Source organism: Tursiops truncatus, chromosome 10 (assembly GCF_011762595.2).
Source record: "Tursiops truncatus isolate mTurTru1 chromosome 10, mTurTru1.mat.Y, whole genome shotgun sequence".
NCBI classification, from domain to species: Eukaryota; Metazoa; Chordata; class Mammalia; order Artiodactyla; family Delphinidae; genus Tursiops; species Tursiops truncatus.
In genome coordinates this window covers 51,241,975-51,261,221 of record NC_047043.1, presented here as the reverse complement: position 1 = coordinate 51,261,221, position 19,247 = coordinate 51,241,975, and the positions used below count along the sequence as shown (strand labels likewise).

The 19,247-nt window shown below is 48.9% G+C and overlaps 1 protein-coding gene across 1 annotated transcript in view; it reads right to left on the bottom strand.

Annotated features, from left to right (window-relative positions):
- The window catches only part of TRIM71 (tripartite motif containing 71), a 58,787-nt gene extending 45,968 nt beyond the window's left edge, over positions 1-12,819 (bottom strand). The window contains exon 1 of the mRNA XM_019946706.3: positions 11,950-12,819. Within this exon, the coding sequence (XP_019802265.2) occupies positions 11,950-12,819 (870 nt within the window). The remainder of the gene's footprint in view (positions 1-11,949) is intronic.
- Between the last annotated feature and the right edge of the window lie 6,428 nt (positions 12,820-19,247).

The window sequence follows — 19,247 nt, the reverse complement described above, 5'->3', positions numbered from 1 at the left end:
AGTCAACAGCAAGCTGGGTTAGTCGCAGACTGGAAACACACTGACAGGAAGGGCACTGCTAACTTTGGACACGTTCTGGTCCTCCTTAGCCTGAGGTCTCCCCCCGTATTTTCATGAAATTTTCAAATGGAATCAAGCACCAAGTGGTGCTGCCGGAGGAGTGGCCCAAGTGCGATTCCATCTTCCCAGCTGTGCTGCTTACTGAATTCTTATTGTCTCTCAGCTCGAACCCACCCTCCCGAGTAAACCACATCTCTGCTTTGCCCGCTGAATCCCTGTGACTCAGACAATAGGGGATGTGAGGGGAAGAAAGGCTTCGCTCTCTGCTGTCCTGCTTCCTGGGTGGTACCCTCAACAGACTTCTTACTCCAGCGTCATGGGTCCCTGGCCAGACCCACAGGTACCCTCCTATGTCTTAACAACTCCAACCTTTTCTCTTCCGATCTCCCAGCCCTTGGGTGGTAGCCGCTTCCCACAGCTGCGACTTCCCAGGTACCCGAGTGCTCTGCTCTCTCCTTGCACTGCAGCTTCTCAGTTAACTCAAATAACACTGACAATTCTTTACATTAAATGACCTGTTAAAGTAACTAAAGTGGCTCTGGCTCCAGACTGATATTTATTTCTTCTATGTATCAGTAACCACCCCCGCTAAGGAGGATAAAAAAGGAGGGGATCCCTAAAAAACAGAACTACGAAATGACCCAGCAATTCCACTCCTGGGTAGATATTTGGAAAAAATGAAAATGCTAATTCGAAAAGATATGTCCACCCTTATGTTCACAGCAGCACTATTTACAATACCCAAGATATGGAAGCAACCTAAGTGTCTGTGAACAGATGAATGGATAAAGATGTGGAATAAATATACAATGGAATACTACTCTGCCGCAAAAAAGGAAATTTTGCCACTTGCAGCAATGTAGATGGACCTAGAGAATACTATGCTTAGTGAAATAAGTAAAAGACATCCGTTATTCGTGGAATCTAAAATATAAAACAAGTGAATAGCAAAACAGAAACAGACTTACAGACATAGAACACAAACTAGGGACTTCCCTGGCCAGTACAATGGTTAGAGACTTCATGCTTCCACTGCAGGGGGCACAAGTTCGATCCCTGGTGGGGCAACTAAGATCCCTCCCACAGCAGTGAGGCAAAAAAAAAAAAAAAGAACACAAACTAATGGTTACCTGTGGGGAGAGGGAAGTGGGTAGGGGCAAGATAGGGGCATGGGATTAAGAGGTACAAAGTACTATGTATAAAATAGATAAGCAACAAGGATATACTGTACAGTAGAGAGAATTATAGCCTTTATTTTGCAATAACTTTTAATGGAATATAACCTAAAATACTGAATCACTATGCTATACACCTGAAACTAATATAATATTGTAAATCAACTATCCTTCAATTTAAAAGGGGGTGAGGGGACCCTAACACCTTTCTTAGGGGTGCTGAAAGGAAAAACTAGATAAAAGATCAAGACTGCACACCCTCCTCTAGAGTCAATCCAATGCAGGCTCCTTGAAACCACTCCTGCCTTTCTTCCATCTTCTACCTAAAATCCCACCATTCTCCAAGATTCATCTTAAACTCCTCTCTTTCAACCCAAACTCATCTCCCAGTCAGAACCTCTGTTTAGATGCCACAAGCTTTTAACACTTATATTTCCTCTGGTAATGTAAATGCGACCATATATAAAGTAGCCACCCAGGAAGGTAAGAATCCCCCTTCCCCATCAACTACTTTCTTCCAGTTCTGTCTTCCCAGTAGGCTAACCACAAGGCTCCAGCATCCTCAGCAAGGAGCATAATTCCTAGCAGAAAACAGACATTCAAATATTTTGATGACAAATCTTAACACATCAAGTCCTGTCAGCAATGAGAAACCGCCCAAATTATTTCATGGTATCAAATATCGCTTGGCCATCAACCAGGAAGTATTTTTTTAAGAAGGATAAGCAACATATTTAATTTCAGGAAGAAGGAATTTTACCCGTTTGGCTGCAACTTGCGGGAAAAATTGAAGCCAAATTTTTTTTTCAGGAGACTCACACAGTTATGTACACATATATTGAAACAAATTTTTCTAACTCCTTCCAAGCATCTTCGTATAAATCATAACTCCCCTCCACAAATAGGTCTCTAATACTACTCCTACCATTTCCACCTGAAAGGTTAAGTGACTTGTCCAAGGTCACACAGCTACTTCCGTGTAACACCAGACTGTGAACCCAGGTCTTCTTACTCTAAAGCTCATGCTCTTGTCTTTACATCAAGAAGCTACAAGCATTTTCCCACTTACTGTTCCCCTTTTAATCCCCCAACTACATAATGTGAGAGAGAACATTTTCGGGGCATTCTGTGGCTTGAAAAGGAAGAGATCTCCTTTGTTTCTGGCAAAGGGATCAAGGCAGCATCACTGAGCATGTTCTAATTAAACCCAACTTGCATCACCACTGAGAACCAGCAACCTGGCAACATCTTTCTCGAATTGGTCCTTAAGTCCACTAACATCAACCAAGGCCAGATCTGGTGTAAGAGCCCCACCAGTGCCAGAGTAGCTTCTCTGAAGTGCTGGGGCCACAGGGCAAGAGTACTGGGGCAAGGGCGGATGGGAGTCTCCACTGCCTGAGATCACGGAAGAACAGGCCTACGTTAGAGGTTGGCTGACAGAGGAAGTACCCTTCTCACCTTGATACTGTAGAGATCTGCTATGAGACAGACATTATTTCAAGAGACTAATTAAAACTCAAAGCCTCGGACTTCTCCCTGGTGGCGCAGTGGTGAAGAATCCACCTGCCGATGCAGGGGACACAGGTTCAAGCCCTGGTCCGGGAAGATCCCACATGCCATGGAGCAACTAAGCCCATGAGCCGCAACTACTGAGCCTGTGCTCTAGAGCCCGTGAGCCACAACTACTGAAGCCAGCGCCCCGGGAGCCCATGCTCTGCAACAAGAGAAGCCACCACAATAAGAAGCCCGTGCACCGCAACAAAGAGTAGCCCCTGCTCACAACCAGAGAAAGCCCGCGCGCAGCAACAAAGACCTAATGCAGCCAAATAAATATATATATATATATATATATATATATATCCAAAAAAAAAAAAACAAACCTCAAGGCCTCTTCCTTGCTAAATCATTGTTCTGATAATACTTCGCATTAAGTTCATTCTGGAAGGAGAAGCAGTCACGGTAATGACGGTCACACTCACTTTTGCCAAGAGACCATACTGTGGTCCACTTGTAATTACCTGTGTGCTATTTAATTTTCTCCTTAATAACTTAAAAAGACCAAAAACAAGATAAAACACAAGAAGCTAAAGATTCAAGCAAGAAATTTAATATTAAACATCAGACTTGGGCTTCCGTGGTGGCGCGGTGGTTAGGAGTCTGCCTGCCAATGCAAGGGACACAGCTTCAAGCCCTGGTCCGGGAAGTTCCCACATGCCGCAGAGCAACAAAGCCCGTGCACCACAACTACTGAAGTCCGCGTGACTAGAGTCCGTCCGTGCTCCACAACGAGAAGCCTGCGCACCGCAATGAAGTGTAGCCCCCACTCGCCGCAACTAGAGAAAGCCTGCGTGCAGCAAGGAAGACCCAACGCAACCAAAAATAAATTAATTAATTAATTTTTTAAAATCAGACTTCTATGAACTAGTTTCAAAAAAAATAATAAATTTGCCAAATATTGTACATAAATAGTAGTGTGGGGAGTTCCCTGGTGCTCCAGTGATTAGGATTCCAGGCTTTCACTGCCATGGCCTGGGTTCAATCCCTGGTCGGGGAACTGAGATTCCACAAGCTGCACAGCACAGCCAAAAAAAAATTTTTTGTTTTAATTAAAAATTTTAAAAAATAAAAAATAACCAGCAGTGTGAAAAGAGTGCTAGACTAGGCAAGTTCCTGCTTAAGTCATTTCATCATCCCAGCCTGTCTCCCCATTTGTAAAGTAGCAGTTTTTCTATGATGATTTAAGGCCTTTCTTGTGATAACTGAAGTTTCCTCTTCAGGAACACCTAAACACACACCTGACAACACCGTGAAATTAAAGCTTATAAAATATTCCAGTCCCTGAAATCAGACTGTTCCCTTGAGCAAGTTGATCCATTTCCTTGAAATGTCATGGTGCCAAAAAAGATCAAGTCTTTAAAGATTAATCGTTGTCAAATACATCATATAAAATGTGAACAGAAACAGTGGCCTTCCATCTCTAAAAAAAAAAAAAAAGCTGAGGGCATTGATGTAGCCTCTAAACACAGTTGTGCCCATCTTTTCCCATAGGCTCGGGGAGCCCTATAACCCTAAGATGGTCTAGACCAGAAGTTAAAGTTGAGGTCCAGTTTTTCTAAGGTGAAACAAGTTTTATGCATGTTTCTCCAGTTCACTTTGCATCACCTGAATCACTACATCCTTCCGTTTAGATCATAGTAAACTGACAGAAGCCACAATTTCCAACACTGACATTAGTTTTCTTCTACAGCATCCCCTCTGGAGGGAAGAGGGGTGGGGTGAGGAGTCTGCTGCAATACTCAACAGTTTATTAATAAAAGCTATTACAAACCACAAGGTCCTACTGTATAGCACAGAGAACCATATTCAGTATCCTATGATAAACCATAATGGAAAGTATATTTTAAAAAGAATATATATATGTATAACTGAATCACTTGGCTGTACAGCAAAAATTAACACGTTGTAAATCAACTATACTTCAATTTTAAAAATTCTTAATTAAAAAAAAAAAACAAACCTGGGACTTCCCTGGTGCCGCAGTGGTTAAGAATCCGCCTGCCAATGTAGGAGACACGGGTTCAAGACCTGGTCCCGGAAGATGTCACATGCCACGGAGCAACTAAGCCCGTGCGCCACAACTACTGAAGCCGGTGCGCCTAGAGCCTGTGCTCCGCAACAAGAGAAGCCACCGCAATGAGAAAATTGCACACCACAACAAAGAGTAGCCCCTGCTCGATGCAACGAGAGCCCAACACAGCCAAAGATAAATAAATAAATTTATAATAAAACAAAGCAAAGCTATTATAAGTGCTTACAATTGGCTTCTACTGTGCTACAGACTCTCTAAATATGTTAACTGGAATCCTTAACAATGCAAAGTGTTACAGATGAGAAAACTAACGCAGAGCAAGAAATCTCAACCTAAAACCACACTGCCTAAATGCTTAAGTAAAAATAAAGCTATATAGGGCTTCCCTGGTGGCGCAGTGGTTGAGAGTCCGCCTGCCGATGCAGGAGACACGGGTTCGTGCCCCGTTCCGGGAGGATCCCACATGCCGCGGAGCGGCTGGGCCCGTGAGCCATGGCCGCTGAGCCTGCGCGTCCGGAGCCTGTGCTCCGCAACAGGAGAGGCCACAACAGCGAGAGGCCCACGTACCACCAAAAAAAAAAATAAATAAATAAATAAATAAATAAATAAAGCTATATAAACAGACAGCTTTAATAAGAAATATCACAAAAACATTATCCCAACTCCTACTAAAACTTCCTTTACCATATCCACTTTTCTGCTCAACACTTACCCAGTACAAGCCTACAGATGATCCTAAGAGAAAGATCTCCCTCTGACATTGATCTCAAAGAGAGGCTGACGGCACTGAACAAAATCTGCGGATGTGGTCTATATAAACACACCATAATCAGGAGTGTTGACACAACCTATTCACAATTCTCATTTTTTAAACACCTGTGCTGAAGATGTTCTATCAGATCCATATTCAGCAGCAAAATCTCCGTGTGCAGACTTTTTAGTAGAAGAACATCTTTATAACTATCCCAATTAGCCAAAGACATTAAAGAAATCTGCAAACTCCACTGGCATTTCAACAAGGCTAGATAGAAGGAAATGGCTGCCCGAACTTTCCAGAAGCAACAATAACAACTAAGGATACAGTTGCTGACAGATGTTTGACAGAGGCTGGGCAGGGGGGTTTCCAAAGCCCACACAGGGACCCTCAAAATTCACAAGATGTGGGAGCCATGAAGGGAGCCCTCAGTTGACACAACTGACCTGACCCACTTCACTGTCTTGCGCCCACTGCTCGGTTTCATTCAAATCCCATTAATATATATATATATATATAAATCCCATTAACGATGACAGAATGTGCAATTTTGCACAAGCCTGTTGGATAAACAATCACAATCAAGAAAAGCCTGTCAGATAAATAATCACAATCAAGAATTGCACCCTTGGGACTTCCCTGGTGGCGCAGTGGTTAAGAATCTGCCTGCCAATGCAGGGACACGGGTTCAAGCCCTGGTCCGGGAAGATCCCAAATGCCACGGAGCAACTAAACCCGTGCGCCACAACTACTGAGTCTGCCGCTCTAGAGCCCGCGAGCCACAACTACTGAGGCCACATGACACAACTACTGAAGCCCACGCACCTAGAGCCCATGCTTGCAACAAGAGAAGCCACTGCAATGAGAAGCCCACGCACCGCAACAGAGTAGCCCCCGCTCACCACAACTAGAAAAAGCCCACTCGCAGCACGGAAGACCCAACGCAGCCAAAAATAAATTAATTAATTAATTTTTAAAAATTGGCCTGATGTCTTCGGATTAAACATGAATCTCTCAAAATTTCAGGTGGGTGTTAGTGGGAGATTAAACCCAGGCATTAGGGGTCTTCCCCTGTTTCATTCCACCATACCTTCAAAGCCAACTGTAAGCCAACTATCTAAAACATGAAGGAAACTGGAGATGCAATCTGAAGAGGCAAGGAATTACACTGGAATAGGGTTTAAGCCGAAGTTTCAGATTTTTCTGTTAACAAGCCAGAGTCTTGTCAATCAAAACAGTCAATCTGGTTTCAGTCAACTAGGTTTGTGGGTACAGACAAAACCTCAAAGGAAGAAGAATAATTTAGTATTGAAGAAGCAGGAGGTCACATCAACTGAAGAGGAAAGATGGCTCAAGCCTCATCCTGTAAGTCACAAAGCTTGAAAGGTCAAAGAACGAGGAACAGAGTGGGCTGCAGTGGTGGCACCTTTTGCTCCCTTCAGGCAACTGTAATTCTTTATCCGCTCTCTTCCAAAATAAGAGAGATGGCACAAACAGCCTTAGTGAGTCAAGCCTTCAACTCTTTGTCAGTGTTATGGGGAAAAGGGGGAGGAAACGCTACTTTGAAACCGCCTGCATGGTAGAATTCTTCTCAACCTTTCGCTTAAGTGTCAAGAAGAATGACATCGAAATGGTCCTTTATTAGCTAAGAATGAATACATCTGAAATAAACCTTGCCCTGTGTGAGGAGCTGGCGAGTAAGCAACCCATGTGACTTCAGTTAGCACCAAAGGAAATAAAATTTGGAGGGGATTAAATTTCAGAGCTATATAGAATTATCAAGTAAATTAAAATTCCTCATAATCAGAAAAACTTATAAAACCCTTTCTTCTGGCAAACTACCTCAACAACAAAAGCATTTTAACCATTTCACCTCCTCATTTAAGGCTTCCTCCAAAACTAACTCCCTTTCTATATATGCACAGAATTTTTTAAATGAAAACATAAAAAGCCAAACAGTTGTGTTCAAAATTTTACATGTTAGGAGAAATTAGAAAACTACACATTTTAATGTTGGTTTTAGTGACCTGAAATACGTTTTAAAATTACATACGTGTGCATTTTCTTCTTTTTTTTTAATTGGCTATGCCTCGCAGCTTGTGGGATCTTAGTTCCCCAACCAGGGATTGAACCTGGGCCCTCAACAGTGAGAGCATGGAGTCCTAACCACTGGACTGCCAGGGAATTCCCCATTCATCAAGCATTTTCTTAATTCAACAGCTTTCAATCTACAAACATCCACCTGCTGAACTAGATTCAAAGCAGGAACCTCCAATTATTTCCAAGGTATGGAAAATTTGGTTTTCTGGTGAATAGGTGAGATGTGTGTGCTATGCAGACACACATCTACCTAGTCCTACAGAACGGGTTGAAGATGGGGCACAGAAACAACTAGAATGCACATTTCTACTCACTTTTTCTCTCTTGTCCTTAAAAAAAAAAGGCTCTTGCTATAAATTTTACAATGTACAAAACACACACCTATTATTTTAAAACATACACTGAGTATGCATGCCCGAAAAAGCTTACACTCTGGGAATGCAAAATAAAATACATTGGTGCCAATACTGGTACAATCCCCATTTACAGGAACTTATTCAAAATAAGATACAAGAATTCATTCCACAACCAATTATTTTAGGCAGCAAACCGTCTTCCTCAGCCGTTTAAGGCTGATTTTTTGAGAGTGGTTTCCTGGGGAAAGATAGTCTCCCCCGCAAGCCTAGGATGGCTCAATACTTAGGGTCACACTGGATTGGAATTCTAGAACCTATATTTCCAGGGAGTGAAAATAAATTGTATCAGCACCTACACCCCATTTTCCATACAGGACACTCAGGAAAATCCACCCCCACCCCCACCTTCATAACGGGGAACAATACTGCCATCCTCGAGCTACAAAATATCCCTCGGCTCAAGATGGCAACTGGGTCACCACCGCCCCCCTCGGCCACCCCCGCCAGTTGACAGGGCCTTTCCCGGGGACCGGAACAGGCTCAGACCCCACTCGGCTTCTCGCCATTTACGAATCCTACCGCCCGACCTCTAAACACACTCACACACCCTTTCTGCTTCCAGTGTCGCCTCCAAGGCAGCCAAGGGCTCACATCCCACGTGCAATTAACACATTAAAAGGCACCTCGTGAAGGTGGGAGCAGCGCGCTCCAGTCCCACTCAACTACCTAACTCTCCCCCCCAGATGCGTGCAGACCCCGTCCCGGCCCCGCCGCCTCCCGCTCGCCGAGGCGGGCTCCGGGCCGGCCGGGCTGGGGCTGACCCACCGCCGCGGCGCCTCCGTCCGCCTCTCCCAGGCCCCGCGGGAGGCGCGCGGCCAGCGGTCAGGAGCGCGGGCCCCCAATTCCCGGCCTGGCTAACCGCCGGCCTCGGCGCCTGCAGGCCTTTCGGACTGACCACCAAAGCGAAAAACCCAAACTCTGTTTTTTAAATGGACCAAATACAGAGTGGCAGCAAACCCTCACCATTCCGTTGGAAAACCCTCCTTTTAGATTTTAAAATTAAGTTTTAAACCAGTGCTCAGAACACCACCTTGTCAGTCCTGAGGGGCCATTTCCGGGGGGGTGCGGGGAATGCTTAGGAAAGCAGTCTGGGAAGAGACCCTACCGGCTGCTTCCCGCACCCCTAGGTGGCCAACTGTCGGAGGCACCCTCCTTAAAATTAAAGGGGAAGAGCCAGGCGTCGGGGCCCTCTTCCCAAGGTCAGGTGGCATTAGTCACCATCAGGCAAGGGCTCCCTGAATTATTTAATTGAGCCTGTTGACCCGGGAGGCAACTCAGTGAAGGAGCACGTTTCAAAAACTGAAGTAGTGTACCTACTGTAAAACACATGGATTTAGGCATCCAGTCCGTCACAATCGAATAGAGGACAGGACGACAGTCCTCCACATTGCCCTCAGTCTCCTTTTCCCAATCCGAAGAATGGTTTTTTAAAGGAACAATATTACTAAACTGTGAAGGATCACTCCCTTGGAAGGAAACGAAGAATTCAGGCCGTGGGTGGGATCACGTCTGTGAACCTGGTGCTTTCCCTCCCAACACTTGACTTCTCCATTCACAGCATTGGTTTGTCCCTTTAAACTTAAATTCCCTAACATTCCAAATGCAGGAACGATTAAAGAGATCTAACAACTGTTTTCCAAGTTTTCTTCTTTTAATGAAAAACCAAGAAGGGGAAGTAGAATTTTGCTCAAAACTGAGCAAATGTCACGTTTTAAAAGGATAGTTGGTCTAACAGTGTAATATCTTAGTGCCTTTGCCAAACAACTTCAACCTAGTATTGCACACGTTAAAAAAAAATCTAAATGTTCAGGGCATCCAGGTACCTCCCAGGGTGAGGGGTGCGACACTTCACACGCTCCCATACCGTTTGAATGGTTTAATAATTTAAAAAGTGTATAAACCTTTTACAAGTGTGGCAACACTGAGCATCTACTGTTTTAACCCAAATAAAACGTACGTGGATCTTTAACTGGGAATATAAATAAAACCTGACATTTAAACTCAACTGCTGGGAGGGAGGGTTCAATCAACGCCCCTGCCAGGAGGGAAATTGTGGCGGATTCAAGCCGCCCTCTCCCTCCCCCCCTTCCCCTCCCCCTCGACGCTAATCTTCCCGGCGAATTGGCTCCCTCTTTCCATCCCCGGGATTCGGATCAGTATTTAACTCAATCCATTTTTGAAAGAACCTACTAGACACATTCAGCCATGAATGTGGGAAAACTTTAAAGATGAGTCCATTCAAAGCTTAAAAAAGGAAGAAAAAGAATAGCTGCCCCTTAGGCTTCATACCGAGAAAGAAACTTTTAAAATGAGGCGTCCACAACAAGTAGATTAGAATTTCAACCTTTTTCCAATAGGAGAAGCCGGCTTAAGGCCAGCAGGCAATAGCTCCGCCCTCCTCCCCAAATAACAGGTTAGGCGTGGAAAAGGCTGCGCTCAGCAAGCCTCAGCCGCGTTCGGAACCAGCACGCCCACTCCACCTAGCACGCAGCCACCTCGCACCAGGAGCCGTCTCCTGCCCGCGCCCAGGGCAAGGCTAGCACCAAGTCTCACAAAGGGGCTACAGGTAGATCGCATTAAGTCGCCGACCCTCTCAGCAGAGGCTGCGCCTCAAAGCTTCTGGCCCCGTCCTCCAGTGGGTTCGGGTGAGTGGAAGGTGGCACAAGATGTGAAAAATAAGCAAGAACGGTTTATTCAACAAACAGCCAAAAGAGCCAAATAAGCTCAAAGGCTGCCGTGCAGCCCGCGGACTCTGCGCACCCGGTTCGAGCCGCGTGCAGCTTGGGTCGGCTTGTTTTCCATGAAAAGTCGAGCCCCAGGTTGAACGGGGTGGGAACACCTCCCAACCAGGGAAACCGGTTCCCGCAGAGATCGAAGCCGGGGCAGGCGGGGGCGGCCCAAGGACTTCCAGCTGGGTGAGGGCAATGGGCAAGGCCCCCCGATTCCGCTGCTCCCGGTGCAGCGGTGGGCCCACGAGGCCGAAGGGCGATTCCATACAAGGGAGGTTCAGGGGCCAGAACACGCTTTTTCCACGGTGCGGGAATAGAACCGCGGAAGGCTGTTCTTACTCTATACAAGGAGGCAACAACTGCCACGGTGTCCCAACAAAAAGCACAGTCGTCCCCTCACAAGCGCGCACGTGGAAACCAGGTCTACACGCGCAAGCGCACCCCACACTCACCCACACGACCACCTCCTCCTGGCTCATGCCCTACTTAAAAGCAACAATCGACGAGTTTTACAAACAAAAATAAGGTTGGGAAAAAAAACTAAAGGAGAACCCTCAGCATGCTGGGAGGCCTCTGGTGTGCCCGCACAAGGAGACCACGTCTACACATACACACGTTTCCATCTCATGTCTTACTTAAAACAATAGCCTGCACACTTTGTCAAACAGGAATGAGGAAATCAAAGTCCCTAAAGAAGAGGGGGTGTCTCCAACCTCGGGAGCCGTCGGAGGGCAGAGGAGGGACCCTCGCACACGAAGGCCAGGTCTACACAGTCGCACACAACTACCTCTTCCCAGCTCATGCCTAACTGGAGACAGCGGCTGCCACATTTTGCCGAACAGAAAATTGGATACGGAAGCGGGGGACTCTGCGTTTTGGGACCCCTCGCAGCCCGCACAGAGGCCAGGTCTTCTCCACACACACTTTCCGGGTCAGGATCTGCTTGGGGCAGCGGCTGCCGCGTAGCCAAAAGAAAAACGAGAAATCCGGAAGGGAGAGGACCCCCTCTCCTTGCTGGGGGGCCTGCCCGGATGCCCGCACGAGCACCCACGCGGCTCCCCGGGTGCCAGACCCGCGCCCCACGCCGCCCGGCCGCAGCCCCCGCGGGAGCGGCCCCCGAACTCACCTCGTCGTCGTGGTGCTGGCAGAAGCCGAGGCGCTCGGGGAAGACCGAGAGGATGGAGAAGGGCGCGCCGGGGAAGGGCGGCCCGAGCCCGAGCTGCTGCGCCGCGGCGGCGGCGGCGGCGGCGGCGGCTGTGGGGCCAGGCGGGCCGCGTTCGATGTAGTGGTCCTTGGTAAGGCGCACGCGCTGGTGCGCGCGGACGCAGTTGTCGCACAGGTGCTCCTGGCAGTCGAGGCAGCGCGACGAAGCCGCGTTACCCTCGTCGCAGGAGCTGCAGCCGTGAGGCCGGCGCAGCAGCAGCGCCGACGGGGAAGCCGCGGGGCCGCCGGGCGCTGAGCGGGGCGGCGCGGGCGGCTGCGGCGCTGGCGGGAGTGGCGGCGGCGCCGAGGCAGAAGCGCGCGGGTGCGCGTGGTGCGCGTGGTGTCGGTGGTTGCTGTGGCCGCCCGCGCCCGCCGCGGCGCCGGCCCGCCCGTTCTTGGGCGGCGGCTCGTCAGCCGTGGCCACCACGGCGTCGAGCAAGTTACTGAGCAGGAAGGCGGACGAGGGCAGCGCGTCCATGCCCGCCGCCTCGGCCAGCACGACTTTCTGGTCGCACACAGGGCAGCGCAACTTGAGCGGCTCTCCCGGCGCGCCGCCGCCCGCCGCCGGCAGCCGGTGCGCCTCGAGGCACGGGCGGCAGAAGGCGTGCAGGCAGGGCAGGACGTGTAGGCGGCGCGCCGCAGCCCCGGGGCCCCCGCCGCCGCCCCCCGACGACGTGGACGTCTGCGAGGACGACGACGACGCCGACGAGTTGGAGGAGAGCGGCGCCGGCGAGCCGCACATCTCCTTGCACAGCAGGCAGATCTGGAAGTCGGTCTCGGAGAACGAAGCCATTTGCAACCAAGCCCGGAGGAGGGAGGAGACCAGAGAGGAAGAGGAGGAGGAGAGGAGAGCGCGGACAAGGAGGGTGGGGAAGCCGCCGACTCACTCAGAAAAAGGCATCAATTAGGCCTGCGATCCAGGAGCCGGCACCAGAGCGGCGCGGCCCGCTCGGCCTCGCCGCGTCCGGCCCGCGCGCTGCCACCCCCGACGCTGCGGGCATTAAATGCCACTCTCCGGAGGCGACACAGATTCCTCCCGGAAAAGGACGCGGGGGCCGCGTGCCTTCCCGAAGCGGGAGCGCCGGAACAAGTCCCGACACGCGAGGGGCGAGCGGGGGCAGGGAGGTCAGAGGACTCCCTGGAGCAGCTGTAGCTTAGCTTCTCGCCAGCCGAGGGGAGTCCCCCCCAAGTCGAGTCCGCTGTGCAATCCCAGTCCCGGCGGGAGAAGCTGAATTTGGTTCGACGAGTATTTGGTGCGTGGCTTTTCTTTAAACGGATTTAGTCTCTTCTTGGGACAGGAAAGCTCCCCAAACTAGTAGAGGCGGGAGCGGCGCGATGCCGAGCCCGTGTCCCCCCGCGCGACGCCGACCGCCCCGCCGCATGACGCGGCGGCCAGGGGCTCCTGGGTGGCCCGGCGTGCGGCGCTCCGGGCTTGCGCACGGCCCGGCGCGGCCTCCCTGCAGGGCGGTCGGCCCCGCCGCAGCTGCAGCTAGTGGGAGCCCGCTGCGGCCGCACGCGTGTAGTACGCACGCGCGCCCCACGCGCCTCGAGTCTCCCGCGCGCCCGCCGAGCCCGGCCGCGCTGCCGGCGCTTAACACGCACGCGCGCCCCACGCGGCCCTGGGCCCTCTTGCCCCCGCCTCGCCGGGCCTGGGCGCCTCCAGCGAGCTCCTTCTCCGGTTTAGCCGCGCCGTAACGCGGGACCACAGGTCCCCGCGGGCCGTCGTGAATTATTCATCGGCAGGAAGATATTAGATGTACCCGCTGCCCGCTCCGCGCGAGCCGTCGTGCAATGCTATCCGAGCTCCGCGCGCGCCCCGCGCCCCTCCTCCTCCTCGCGTCCGTTCTCTCTGAAACCTTGGCAGCGAAGGGGGATCACATTTCCTTTGTCATCGGGCCATTTCGCCCTCGCGTTGGTCCCCCCCCTCCGATCCCGAGCCGCGGGGACGGAGCCTCCACCGGGGCGCGCCGGAATCAGTGGAACCGGCAATGGCCCAGCGCGGTGAGCTCGGGAGCCGCGTGGTCAACGCCGCCGGCCCGCTCCCGCGTCATCTTCTTTCTGAAACGAGTCGCCGAGCAAGACTCGGGTGGCCCCGGCAGCGCTGCTGCGCCTACCGGGCTTTGCTCGCGCCTTGCGCCCTGGCCTCCTGGGGCTTTGAACAACTCCCCAATTCGGGTTGCCTGCGTGCACGCGCGCGCGTGCCCCCTCTTTCTCTGCTTTGCCGCCTCTTCCTCCTCCTCCTCTCAGTACGCTGGATATTGGGACTGATCGGAATTCGGAATCCTTTTAATCTCCAAAGGAGCAAACTCACTTCCGCCCGAGTGCTGGGAGGGGGCTGGGGGAGGGGACACAGGGGAGGGGGTTCCAGGCAAACAGGAAACATTAGCCCTCTCGGCACGGCTCGCTTTTGTGTGCTCCCTCCCTCCTCCCTCCAACCTCCTCCCTTCTCCGGGCCGCAGGGGAGATGAACGCCCCCGGGCTTCAGTGTGACGACCTTTGAAACCTTCCGAGCGAGGAGTGGAGAGCGACTCTTCCGTTTATTTAAAAAAGAAAAGATTTCATTCTGAATCCCGGTTCTGCAGAGGCTGCCCGTGAGATCTGGGGTCCCCCCACCAAGACCTTTTTTTTTTTTTTTTCCTTTTTACGTTTTCTGAAAGACTGCATATCTGTGATCAACACCAAAACATCACGCAGTTGGAATTAAACGAATCTGAATTTTGATCTGCGGAGGGGCCGGTTTCTTTTTTGAGTTTTACTGGGGGGAAGTGGGGGGCAGAGGGCAGCTGTTCTGGGGAGGTTCCCGGTGAAGGCCCCGCGGCCATCTGGGTGGTGCCCGAGGCTGCCTGGGCGGTTCTGGGAAAGGAACTCGCTGGGCCCTGGAGAGAGACTAACTTGGAGGAGTGGAGAGGGCCACATACCAGGATTTAGAGAGTATTTGGTGTGGAGGCCAGCGGGTGGAACAATTGTCCCTGTCTTAACACCATCAAGCTGTGACTGACATCTTGGGTCCCACTTCTACAAGCAACAACCTGGATGAATCTCAAAAACATCATGTTAGAAGAAAGAAGCCAAACACAAGTTCGTAGTGTGTGATTCCAGATACAGGAAATTCTAGAACAGGCAAAACTAAGCTTTGAGGATAGGAAAAGAACCCTTGTGGGTGAGGGAGTATTGACTGGGAAGGGGAATAGGAGAGAATCTTCTAGGGTCGTGAAGTAGAAATATGTGTGTACATTTGTCAAAACTTATAGATCTGCCATTTAAGATCTGTGCAAAATTTCACTATGTAAATTATACTTAAATTGAAAAAAAAATAATTTGGTGTCCAACCTAATAATCATGCCTGTATCATAAAAGTGAAAGAAAAAAGAAAAAACACTTTATACACGATTCCAGCTCCTTCTCTGAACTTGCTCACCAGAATTCAGGGAGGTTTCTGGGGGAAATATCAACCGGGAAAGAACCCTTAGATCAACCTGCTGGACAAACATGCTGAAGGCCGCAGGCTGCAGAAACACCACCCTAAAGGGAGAAAGCCATTGTGGGGCCCGGTGCTGTCCTGAGATGGGAAGAATTCTAGGACAAGCTAGCAGCCAAAGTCCTCAGCTGCTGTCAGGAGGGCTCTCCTCAGCACCTGGAGCAAATCTAAGCTCAGTGAACATTCACCGAAATGTGTGAGGAGTGCAAAAATTATTATCAAATAAACCCAGAACATGGCAATTGTATCTCAATAAAACCGGGGGGAAAAAGAACAGATTTCCTTCTTTGACCAATGAAAGAGAAGTAAACACTTTATACTTTAAATATTAGAACTAACACAACATTGTATGTCAACTGTACTCCAAAATTAAAATTTAAATAAATATTAGGAGCTTTTCACGCAACTATCTATTGCCAATATGTGTTTGTGTTTCTTCCATAGTTTGAGACCAGCGTGTAAACAGGTACATGCTCACACATGAATTTTCCTACAGAATTTTGTACCGTGCTGGCCTTGCTTCAGCAGAGGTGTTGTATGTATTCTTTGGTTTTGTTTCTTTTCCTTTCTTTGATTGTTTTTAATTTCTTTCCTTTTCTTTCTTTCTTTCTTTTTTTTTTTTTTTAAACAAAAACAAGAGGAAAACAGATGGGGGAAGAGAATTGCCAGAAGGAAGATGGCCCCAGAGGGTCAGAAAAGGGATGGGCCAGACCTGCTGTCTCCCTCATGGTTGGCCCCACCCACCAGCATCTAAAAAGGTTTAAAAAAGATGACCAGAGAGGGGGAGGGGAGAATTAGCAGTCCTCCTGGTCCTATGACTCTAAATATCTTGCAAGTGGATGGCAGAGATGGAAAGTCAGCTGAGACCTTGTGGAGGAGCAGGAAGGCTGTAACTCCAGAAAGAGGAATCAAACTCGACAGCAGTTGGTGGGTTAGTTTCCTGGGGACAATTGCTCAGAATAAGCCAAAAAGAAAAGAAAAAAAGAAAGAGGAGGAGAAAAAAAGGTCTTGATTTCTATTCATGAAGTAGCTTCCCCTTCCTTTCTTGAATTGACAGGACATTGCCAGGAAACAGGGCTGCAGTGTAAATTGTTAAATTAGCACTTTTCTAATTTCCATTAAGACTTAATTTACCATAGGTGGGAAAGAGGGAAATTTTTAAAGCAACTAATTTAATCCCAATTGTATAGAAATACAGTTATGATTTTTTAAAATATGGTATAGTGATAAAGAACAAATTAGGATGAGATTTTAATAAGACTATAGCTTATCCATGAGAGGAACAGGAGCCGTATATCCAAATGAAAGGCCAAAGACAGTCCCCTGCGGTAAACTAGTATTAAATTTTTCACTGCCATCCTAGCTAATAAACACCCATTTTTAGCAAAGGGAGGAGCAAGCAGCCGTCCAGTTTTCCCTAACATTAGAAAGAGAGTATGTGTATATCTTTCCTAATCCTGAAAATAAATCATTTGTATTTTAATCAGTAACTACTTATTAAAAGAAACCAGCCCTAAAATGATGTAGGCAGTGAATTTGCAGTCTTTCTCGAATTCATCCATAACCATATTTTGTTTTCAAAGATGACACTGGCCCCTGCTGCTCTCTCAGGCCTGGGGTTGAGTTTCCGCCACATTTCCATCGAAGTCAATCTGCATCTGCTTTTTGCATCTGATCCTTTAATTAAATATTTGATGCACCCGCTTGTTTTGATGTCAAAGTTGCACCTTTCACCACCATCCTAAGGGTGCTTTCACATAATTTTTAAATACATAAATCACCAGAGTATTCCTTTTAAACATTAAACAAACATTACACCACAATAACTCTTTTAAACCAGTGGGGGTTAGGGCCGGGGGTGGGGGGGGTACCAGCCGAATAGACTACCCGTGAATCATTGTCTGCATTCTGCCAGCTGAAGGGGAATGGCATTCGACACACCAGGCCAACTCTTAACTCTGCCCTGACTCCGGCCTTGGGGTCATTATGAGAAGTGTGTCAGCTGCTTTCAACAACCCAGAGTTCAGAATAGCAACAAGTAAGAGGATATCATATAAGCTCTAGTCACCTAGAACTTCAGAGACTATAGTAAAGAAGCTTGAATTGCACATAGGAGTGGTAAAAGTCAACATCCAGCTTGGTTAGTTAAATTAGTTCAGAGCTCAGCCAGGCTTATATCCCAGCTCAACACTCTTAACTGTGTGACCTTGGGCAAGTTACTTAACCTCTCTGTGCCTCCGATTTCTCATGCGTATAGCAGGGGACTGGTGCAAGTACCTAGCCAATCAGGGTTAAATGAGCTACTAAATGTACAGGGCTTAATATAGTACAGATCACGTGTAAGTGCTCAAGCACACAGTTAAATATTAGCTTTTTGTTTTCGTTATGGTTATTCAGCAGAGTGGTTGACTGCCTGCCTATCCCTTAAATTTGTCATTGCCTAATCACTACCCTCCCCTGGACCTCAGCATTTCAGGCAACCAATCATGTCCTCTTTCCCCTCCATAATAGAGAGTTGTGGTCTCATCTCCTGTCACTCACAGCTCAAGACCTCGTAGTGGCTGCCTGTGGCCTGCCACGTTAAAGTTAAGCTCTCAGCCTACATTTTTTTTTTTTTTTTGGCCTCACCATGTGGCATGTGGGATCTTAGTTCCCCTACCAGGGATTGAACCTGTGCTCCCTGCATTGGAAGTGCAGAGTCTTAACCTCTGGACTGCCAGGGAAGTCCCTCAGCCTACATTTTCTAAAGTGAAATGTGTATCTTTCATAATAAAGGGCAAAAAAACTATAAAAGTTGTTTTTTAAATAAATATAGCAGAAAATCAAAAGATACATAAATCGGTACATACCGTTAAGCCCGACCAGCTTCTCATTCCCTCTGGAGAGACCCCGTGGGGGGGTCCTGAGTCTATATGGAAAGGGAAAGGGGCCCATTTTAGCCCAGCCTCCCAGCCATCCCCATCAAGGTACCAGGCATGTGGGTGAAGCCACCTTGGATCCCCTAGACAATCCCAGCCTGAATATAACCCAGTTGGTTCCACAAGGCTTCACTCAACTGAGCCAGTCTAAATTCCTGACCCACAAAATTGTGAAATATAATAAAATGCTTGTTGTTATAAGCCACTAAATTTTGGGGTCATTTGTTACACAGCAGTAGATAATTGGGACACTCCACCCCCACCTGCCCCATATTTTCTGCCAGATTAACATCCCTAAATTTCTTCTCTCTCTCTCTCTCTCTCTCTCTCTCTCTCTCTGTCTCTCTCCCCTTCCTCCCTCCCTCCCTTACTTCTCTCCTTCCTTTCTTTCATAACAGCTTTAGGGAATTCCCAGGCAATACGGTGGTTAGCACTCTGCACTTACACTGCCGAGGGCCTGGCTTCGATCCCTGTCGGGGAACTAAGATCACACAAGCCCCACGGCAAAAAAATAAAAAATAAAATAAAATAAACAGCTTTGGACTTCCCTGGTGGCGCAGTGGTTAAAGTGGTTAAGAATCCACCTGCCAATGCAGGAGACACAGTTCGATCCCTGGTCTGGGAAGATCCCACATGGCATGGAGCAACTAGACCCATGCGCCACAACTACTGAGCCCATGCACCACAGCTACTGAAGCCTGCGTGCTGTAGTGCCCGCATGCCACAACTACTGAGCCCACGTGCTGCAACAACTGAAGCCCGCACACCGAGAGCCTGTGCTCCACAAGAGGAGCCACCACAATGAGAAGCCTGCGCACCGCAACA